Source organism: Gekko japonicus, unplaced genomic scaffold (genome assembly GCF_001447785.1).
Source record: "Gekko japonicus isolate JY-2015 unplaced genomic scaffold, Gekko_japonicus_V1.1 scaffold834, whole genome shotgun sequence".
In the NCBI taxonomy this organism is placed as follows: Eukaryota; Metazoa; Chordata; class Lepidosauria; order Squamata; family Gekkonidae; genus Gekko; species Gekko japonicus.
Window position 1 is genome coordinate 584,435 of NW_015165855.1, and position 9,714 is coordinate 594,148.

General features: G+C 42.5%; 1 protein-coding gene across 1 annotated transcript; it reads right to left on the bottom strand.

Moving 5' to 3' along the window:
• LOC107110367 (protocadherin gamma-B4-like) lies at positions 1-2,466 on the bottom strand. Its single transcript, XM_015411148.1, has one exon. The coding sequence runs from the start codon at positions 2,464-2,466 to the stop codon at positions 1-3; it is 2,466 nt and encodes an 821-aa protein (XP_015266634.1).
• Between the last annotated feature and the right edge of the window lie 7,248 nt (positions 2,467-9,714).

Here is a 9,714-nt window from a genome sequence, read left to right on the forward strand (position 1 = left end):
TCAAAATAAACTCACCATATCAGATTTATCCATCTCATAATTAAGGATATTTCCCTCACTGGCTGTCAAAAGTGCCTCAGACTTATTCTTAGAAGAAATGTTCTCCGCAATTTGAACACTGCTTGCTGGAAAAGCATATTCCTGTATCCGGGATTCAGATGATAAGCAAAGTTGGTAAGAATAAGGTAATGTCCCCTCTTCATAGTTCGGTGGAAATATGACAGCATTGTTTGAATGGGGGAAGGGACCAAAGCACTGAAGGAATTTCGGTTTCCCTGATCGTCGAAACTTCATCAGAATGGCCAGAATCACCGTCAAGAGGAACAAGAAGGAGATCAAAGCCAGGGCCAGCACCAGATAGAACTGCAGATCAGACTGATAGTCAGGACTGATGGATTGGGTCTTCATTTCTGGAAGGGCCTCTTGGAAGTTCTCTGCAAACACCAGGTTCAGCGTCACTGTAGCAGATAGTGAAGGGTGCCCATTATCTTTCACTAAGATGACCGCCCTCTGCTTCACAGCATCCCTTTCCAAAAACGTTCGGGAGGTCCTGATCTCACCTGTATGGTGTCCAATTGTGAAGAGCCCCGGCTCAGTGGCCTGAAGCAAGTGGTAGGAGAGCCAGGCATTGTGTCCAGAGTCAGCATCCACCGCTACCACCTTGGTCACCAGATAATCTGCATCAGCTGAACGAGGGATCATCTCAAACAAGGCTGAACTTTCCACTCCTTTAGAAGGGTAGAGGATCTGAGGGCTGTTGTCATTCTGGTCCACAATATACACTTTCACTGTGACATTGCTGCTCAGGGGAGGAGAACCTCCATCCTGGGCTTTCACTTGAAGTTGGAATTCCCTGAATTGTTCGTAGTCAAAGGAGCGCTGTGCATAAATAACTCCAGTCTCAGAGTTAATGGAGACATAAGAGGAGAGAGGCAGGTCCTCAATGTTGCTCTTTTGGATGGAGTAAAGGATTCGTGCATTGCGATCCAGATCTGGGTCTGAGGCTTTGACCCTGAAAATGGAGGCTCCAGAGGGGTTGTTTTCTGGCACATAGGCAGTATAGGAAGGTTTTTCAAAGGCTGGAGGGTTATCATTGATGTCGGAGATCTGCACGGAAATGGTCTTGAGTGTAGAAAGAGGAGGACTGCCATTGTCTGTGGCTGTGATTGTGATATTGTACTCAGGAGTATTTTCCCTGTCCAGCACACCATCTGTAAGCACCTTATAGTATTTATTGGATGTGGAAACAATTTGGAATGGCAAATTGCTTAGTACCTGACAAACTATGTTTCCATTTTCACCTGAATCTTTGTCTTTTACATGGATAAGAGCTACCAGAGTCCCAGATGCAGAATCTTCAGGTATTGGGCTGGATGATGAGACAAGAATGATTTCTGGGGCATTGTCATTCTCGTCTACTATCTTTATTTCAACATTGCAGTGAGCCACTAACCCACCCCCATCCTTTGCTTCCACTGCTACAGAATATTTCTCTGCTTCCTCAAAGTCCAGTGTCTCCATAATTGTGATTGTCCCATCCTGTGGATCTAAATGAAATTTCTGGCGATCACTTTTAACAGTGTTGCTAAAACTATAGCTGATCTGGCCATAGGATCCCTCATCTCTGTCAGTGGCTTTCACCTGTACCACTGAAAACCCTTTTGGTGCATTTTCTTTCAGGCTGACCTTGTATATATCTTGTGCAAAAACAGGAAGGTTGTCATTGGCATCAATGACATTAACCCATATTTTGGCTGTCCCTGTTTTGGCAGGCTTTCCTCCATCCACAGCCAGAAGGGTTAAATGGAAACTGCTTTCATTTTCTCGATCCAACTGTTTTCTCAACACTAATTCTGCATATTTATTTCCATGTTCTCTCTCTCTAGTTTCCAGTGTGAAATATTGATTGGGCATGAGCTGGTAACTCTGGAGAGAATTCATTCCAACATCTGAATCTTCAGCATACCCAAGAACAAATCGGTCTCCTGGTAAAGTTAATTCACTTGGTTCTAGCCTGATATCCTCATTTAAGAAATGTGGTGTGTTATCATTAATGTCCTGGATTGCTACAGTTACATGGAAAATATTCATGGGGTTTTCAGCCATGACTTCAAAATTGATAGGACAGAAAATAGTTTCCCCACATATCCCCTCTCTATCTATCCTATCATTTACATACAGTTTTCCATTTTCTGCACTGACAGTGAAATACTGCTTTTTATCTAGAGAAAGGACATGCAGATTGCGATTTGCTATTTCTCCAGGGCTAAGTCCTAGATCTTTGGCTAGATTCCCTACAACGGACCCTTTCTCCATTTCCTCAGGGACTGAATACTGAATCTGCTCTGAGGCCGTCTTGCAGAACAAAGACAATAATAAGAGGAACAATAACCTTACTGATCTACTCTTCTCTTGGTGTCTGCAGTTCATCCTTCTGGCTGGAAATCTTGCTTTTTCTGCTTGCATATCTTGATCAGCTGAGGTGTTTCCAATTCCCAATACAAGATCCACAGTAAAGAAGCATAACAATGTCACTGGATACTGCTGAATTTATATACGTTGTAATGGTTTCCTTTCCCCAAGGCTTCCACGTCTCCGTTGTCTGCTGTTTTCCTGATCTGCATTCAGAGAATGAGCAGCCACACTGCTGGAAGCATCGTTCAGTGGATTCTCAGCTCCTACATGAGAGCTACCTTGGCCAACAGCGACACCCTGCGTCTCAGGCAGGGAACTGCAAGAATTGCTTTTGTCTCTTCCTGAAGCTTATATGTAGAGAAGAACAGTCTGTTTTCAGGTGGGGAAGAAGAAAGTTTTCTGGCTTTGTCTACATTATCTTACGTGTTTGCTTTGCTAGTAGAGTCACCAACTTCATCCAAAATGGCTTTAGTGAAACAACACCAACTACTCTCCTTTTCTACCTCCCATGTGTTACTGACAACAGTGAGATAGAATGAACATAAGAACATAAGAGACGCCAATGTTGGATCAGGCCAAAGGCCCATCCAGTCCAACACTCTGTATCACACAGTGGCCAGAAATACCAGTGCCATCAGGAGGTCCACCAGTGGGGCCAGGACATTAGAAGCCCTCCCACTGTTGACCCCCCCAAGCACCAAGATGACAGAGCATCACTTGCCCCATAGCCCCTATCTATACCTTGTGGCTAATAGCCACTGATGGACCTCTGCTCCATATGCTTATCTAATTCCCTCTTGAAGCCGTCCATGGATGTCTAATATGAAAAAAATTGGGGGGAGGGGGAATGGTAATGCAACTTTTCAACGCCGTTTTTCTTGAGTATCGTGGAATTTTATGAGACATGTCACTGTTTATAAGAAATGAAAAACAAACTACATAAAAACAGAGGGCAGTGCCACCTTTAAGACAAAATAAGTTTTATTCAAGGTATAAGCTTTCGTGTGCATGCACCCTTCTTCAGATACACAAAAGATATACCTTGAATCAAATGTCGTTGCTCTCAAAGGAGCCACTGGATTCAAACTTTGTTCAGCTGCTTCAGGCACACACGACAACCCACCTGAAACTATATAACGAAATCAATGGGTTCTCTGTATGCTGTGTCAGATTCCATATACTATTTTAAAGGCTCATGATAAAAAGTAGAGACATCACCCTGCCAACAAAAGTCCGCATGGTCAAAGCAATGGTATTCCCAGTAGTCATGTATGGCTGCGAGAGTTGGACTATAAGGAAGGCCGAGTGCCGAAGAATAGATTCTTTTGAACTATGGTGCTGGAGAAGACTCTTGAGAGTCCCTTGGACTGCAAGAAGATCAAATCAGTCAATCCTAAAAGAAATCAACCCTGACTGTTCCCTGGAAGGCCAGATAATGAAACTGAAGCTCAAATACTTTTGCCACCAAATGAGAAGGGAGCACTCACTGGAGAAGACCCTGATGCTGGGAAAGACTGAAGGTCAAAGAAGACGGGGACGGCAAAGGATGAGATGGTTAGACAGTGTCATCGATGCAACGAACATGAAATTGAGCCAACTTCAGAGGACGGCGGAAGACAGGAGGGCCTGGAGAGATCTTGTCCATGGGGTCGCGAAGAGTCGGACTCGACTGTGCGACTGAAGAACAAATGCTTCTGGGAATGTGCAACTGGAACCCCTAAGGATACCTTGGCAATTGCTATGTAACACAGAATTTACTTCTTCAGGTATCTCAGTCGAGTTTTAGCATCTTGACGGAGCACATGGACACACGAAGCTGCTCCCACTGAGTCAGACTGCTGGTTTCTCAAGGTTAGTCTTCTCTGCTTTGGATGGCAGCAGCTCTCCAGGATATCAAGTAGAGGTCTTTCGCATCATCTAATATCTGGTCCTTTTAACTATGGGTTCTAGGGACTGAACCCAGGAACTTACACATACAAAGCACATGCTCTGCCACTGAGCCACAGCCCCTCCCTGAATTCATTGATCTGAGAAGAAACCAAAAGACTGCTCAGAGTGGATGGGATTTCTGTGAGTAAGTGGAGAGGCTGATGTTTTACTAGTTTTGCCTTCTTCTTTGGAGTCCATTTTTCACAAGCCCTAGGGCACTCTTTTCACTTACCCGTTCTACCTCAAGTGGGTTAGATCAAAAGATAACCATCTATCTGCAGAAGGTGTCTTCTGCTCAAACAAGAACTGTTTTACACCTTGCTCTTAAGTACTGCATGAAAAAAGTGAAGCTAAATACAGGATGTTTCTCTGCTTTCATAAGAGCGTGCACAAGCAGAAACACAGAGCCTTCTGACGGAACCTAACTATTACAGTGCTTCAGGGACTCTTCTGCCAATGTCTGTGGAACAGCATTACCATATCTTTTCCTTCATCTCATACTTGTTTAGATTTAATACCGTATTTTCACTTAGCCAAATCACAGAATGCTTTCTAGCCTGCGACTAAAAGAGTGAGGAAACTGGCTAACAGACTGAACAGAAAAGAAGATTAAAAACGTGAACTTAAAGTAGTGATCTACTGGAAAGAAATCCACCCATGCATATGAAGACATTTCTACTGTTCAAACACTATTATAAGTGAAAAAAAACACTGAGCTTCTGGACAGATTGAAACTTTGGAGCAGTGCTTACTGGAAAGTGGTACTTTTTGCGACATTAGGGGTTTTGTGGATAACTCCTCTTTTTTGCGATAATGAGGGGTTGATAACATCAGATAAGGTTAATACACTCTTGGCAGGTGTGGATTCAGGAGTTATATTGTCAGTAGCCAATTTTTTTCTCATGTAATTAAATCTAAAGGACTTCAAGTGTGATAACTGGTTGCTTATTTAATTCTTCTCTTTTTTTGCTGTATCTAGTGTGACATTGCTCAAGGCTGGTGGGCTAAACAGCAGTTACCATCAAAGTAAAATAAGCATAAGTGAAAAACCCACAGCCAGTTCCATTACAGAATACAGCAGCTTAAAAGTTCTGCATTATAGAAAACCCTTTAAATATTCATAGGCTGAATTCAGACTCGCAGTTTGAAGCAGGAGGGAGTTGTGGCAAAAAAAGAGCGGAACAAACTGTTCCGGGTTTTCTTGGTCACACTGCACCGACTGATGCAGGAGCATACCGGGAGGAGGCGCAAGGGAACATTCACACTGTTGACCCAGAGGTGCAGCTGTAAGGTGCAGCTTTTTTTTTTTTTGCTAATCTGGAGATATGTGCTTATGTGCATAAGCGTTTATGGGCATAAGCGCATAAGTGCACAAGAAAAACCGTGGCTTTTGCTGTTCACACTTTGTTGGTGCAGGATGGATGCGGGATAATTGCGCTTTCCAGGGTTTGATACCATTTTCACCAGGTATCCTTTAAACTCGGGAGTGAAGCGTTACAAGATGGGTTGAGTACGGCTGGGGAATGCCGGACAGATGTGCCTGTATGAATGGCCCCTTTAATCCGGTTGTGGAACTTTTCTGAAACATGCAAACTGCCAGTCTGAACTATGCCATACATCGAACGTCTCTCAAATGATGAAATTATTTCCATTGATCTACATTACAGAAAACATTTCTATTGGACTAAACTAAATTGCAATAAATATATTAGTTGTCTTCTTTTATCACTGAAACACAGGCCTAGGTGTACATAAGGGCATGAATGCTAAACAATAGGCTACTACTGCTTGAAATGCCACAAGTATGATAAAGCCCTTTTCAAAACCTTCTGTGATACTACTATGACATACTATGGCACTACTAGGGGTTCTAATAGATACACTGCATATGTATAAGAGTAGTGATAGGGGTATAGTTCAAACTCTCCATTTAAATGAGTGCAGGTAGAATGGTAGAGAAGTACTTCGGCATCAGACCTTAAGCTGCCATTATTAAAGGGTGATAACAATGTTGGACATGATGGATCAATGGACCTTTTTTTTTTGGTGTGACAGCTCCCTATATACGAACATGAAGAAAACAATAATAACACATACACAAAATTGGAGGGCATCCAAAGCATCCCTAATAAGTTTTGGGATGCCTTAGTTCTTGCTGCAGATGACTAAAGCCAAAAGTCTGAGAACAAACCAACTAAAGAAAAAGCTAGAACATGCTCTAGGCCAGTTAACAGGGAGAGTTTGCAAAATGTAGAAATTCAACAGAAATCTTTTGCATTTCCCCCTGTTCATAGATGTTAACTGAGCAAGTATAAATGAGAATCTAATCTCCCATTCCAACTCACCTGAAAATTTATCTATTTATTTTCAATTTATATCCTGCCTTGCCGGTGCAAACTAGCTCAAGGCAGCTTACACGTTAAAATGCAGTAAAACCAATAAATGCAATAAAATTAGAATAAGAACAATTACATAAAGTGCTAATATAAGGTTATAAAACAAGCATATAAATCAAGGGCAGAATCCTGACCTTATGTTTAGGGCTGGGCTACTCATTGCAAAATTCAGACTTAAACTGAAGAAAATTGGGAAAACCACTAGGCCATTCAGGTTTGACCTAGATCACATCCCTAGAGGTGAAGAATAGCTTCAAGGGACTAGATTTGATAGATAGAGTGCCTGAAGAACTATGTACGGAGGTCCATGACATTGTACAGGAGGCAGCAATCACCACCATCCCAAAGAAAAAGAAATGCAAGAAAGCAAAGTGGCTGTCTGATGAGGCTTTACAAATAGCGAAGGAAAAAAGGAAAGTGAAAGGCAAAGGCAAAAAGGAAAGATTTACCCAACTGAATGCAGATTTCCAGAGAACAGCAAGGAGAGATAAGAAGACCTTCCTGAATGAACAGTGCAAAGTAATAAAGGAAAACAATAGAATGGGAAGGACTAGAGAACTCTTCAAGAAAATTGGAGAAATCAAGGGAGAGTTCCATGCAAAGCTGGCCATGATAAAGAACAAAAATGGTAGGGACCTAACAGAAGCAGAAGAGATTAGGAATAGATGGCAAGAATACACAGAAGAACTATATAAGAAAGACCTCGATGTCCTTGACAACCACGACGGTATAATCACTGACCTCGAGCCAGACATCCTGGAATGTGAAGTTAAATGGGCCTTAGAAAGCATTACTAACAACAAAGCTAGTGGAGGTGATGGTATCCCAGCTGAGCTATTCAAAGTCTTAAAAGATGATGCTGTTAAAGTGCTGCACTCCATTTGCCAGCAAATTTGGAAAACGCAACCGTGGCCACAGGATTGGAAAAGGTCAGTATACATCCCAATCCCAAAGAAGGGCAATGCCAAGGAATGTTCAAACTATCGCACAATTGCACTCATATCACATGCTAGCAAGGTCATGCTCAAGATCCTACAAGCTAGGCTTCAACAGTACGTGGATAGAGAACTACCAGAGGTACAAGCTCAAATACTTTGGCCACCAAATGAGAAGGGAGTACTCACTGGAGAAGACCCTGATGCTGGGAAAGATTGAAGGTCAAAGAAGACGGGGACGGCAAAGGATGAGATGGTTAGACAGTGTCATAGATGCAACGAACATGAAATTGAGCAAACCTCAGAGGACGGTGGAAGACAGGAAGACCTGTCGTGATCTGGTCCATGGGGTCGCGAAGAGTCGGACTCGACTGTGTGACTGAACAAGAACAAATTGTAAGTGTACAAATATGCCACTCTTCTGCATGGAAGAAGCTCCCTAGGATCGATCCAGTGTCCAGTATCCTGTTCTTCAGGTTGAGGCCCAAGAAGTTGGGTGAATGGACCAAAAAGAGGATGGCTGAAGTGATACACATGGTTTGGGCGCAGTACCTGTTAACAAGACCCAGGAGCTATTTGGTGTCTTCCTTTCATTCCTGCAGCCCCATAGATTTTGATGTGTATGAGTGCTCCCCATCATTTATTAGCTCTTTGCTCTAAGCTCTGGCTGGATCCTGCATATGCTCTGAGTGCAAGCATCATGACCATATCTGCAATGGTAATCCAGTTTAAATATGTATAACTGCATTTACTCACAGTTGTCCTTTATTCCCCTGTTATCTTCCCCATTGTTGATCTCAGACCGGAATCACCTTGAAGCCAGGGACCTGCCTATACCTGCTTATGAAATTCTATAGAATCCTGTACACCGATAGCTCTATAATAAATAACTGAAACATTAAGACTAACATGCTGCTAATGTTCAGCCAAAAATAGTGTTGTAGTATACCATCACTGCCCAATGATAGGCATTGATGGAATCAATCAGAATGCCATGGATAAAGAAAAGCAGAGGGTAAAGGGCCTACTGGAAGAGGCTATGACTTCAGAAGGAAGGGGGCGAACAAGCTGGCAAATTGGTGTCGTACCCTGTGTACTAGCAGCAAGAAAGGAAGTACAAGTGTCTTTCTTAAGACCAGGGGTCATTTCCTGCGGGAGCGCACAGGAGCGGAGCTCTGGCAGCAAGGAGCCAAGGGGGCAGGCACATGACAAGCCATGCCCCCTGTTCCTAGCAGCCCTCAGTCGGACCACGAGGAGCAAGAAGCAGCCAGGTAAGTTGCAGAGCCCCCCCCCCCGGCATATGCAAATAAGTTATGCTAATAAGTTATGCTAATGAGCTCCTGTACCTCTTTTTCTACGAAATGACCCCTGCTTAAGACTATTTGTGTAATAAGCGAAGGAAGATCTCATGGCCGTCCTATGAAGACGTGAGCTCTAGATGTATCTGACACTCACAAACCTTACAATAGAATGACGAATGTGTGTGGCCACTGCAAGATACCTCATTTGTTCAGACTGGTGCCAGACTGTTAGTACTGCAACAATTCTTGGGCATAAAATAGAGTCAATATTTTACAACCTTGAGATATGAATATTAATCTGAGTAAAATGTATATTTTACTTCTTATGAACATGAAGATAAAAAGTAGATCATTGAAAAAAAATGTATACCCATTGAAATACATGCTCAAAACGAGAAAATGTATTCCCATTGAAACACATGCTCGAAATGCATTTTATGGCTCCTTTTGAAATACCTCAATATATATATATCCTGCCATCCTGCTATTTTAATTAAAAAGCACATTCCAAACCACAGAAGGACAAGGTGAAGCATGTTGGCAAGGATATATACCAAAGTGCACAAAGTTAATAAGAAGCACAGAAAACTTTGGGAAGTGATGTGTGCGTGTTTTCTACTGTAAAACAACCATCCCCCATATTCACTGGTTTCCTGTGTGATAGACAAGCAAAAGTCAAACAAACAAAGCAGTTTTACCAACCCCATACGTAATATGTCATGAAAGGAAAATAATAAT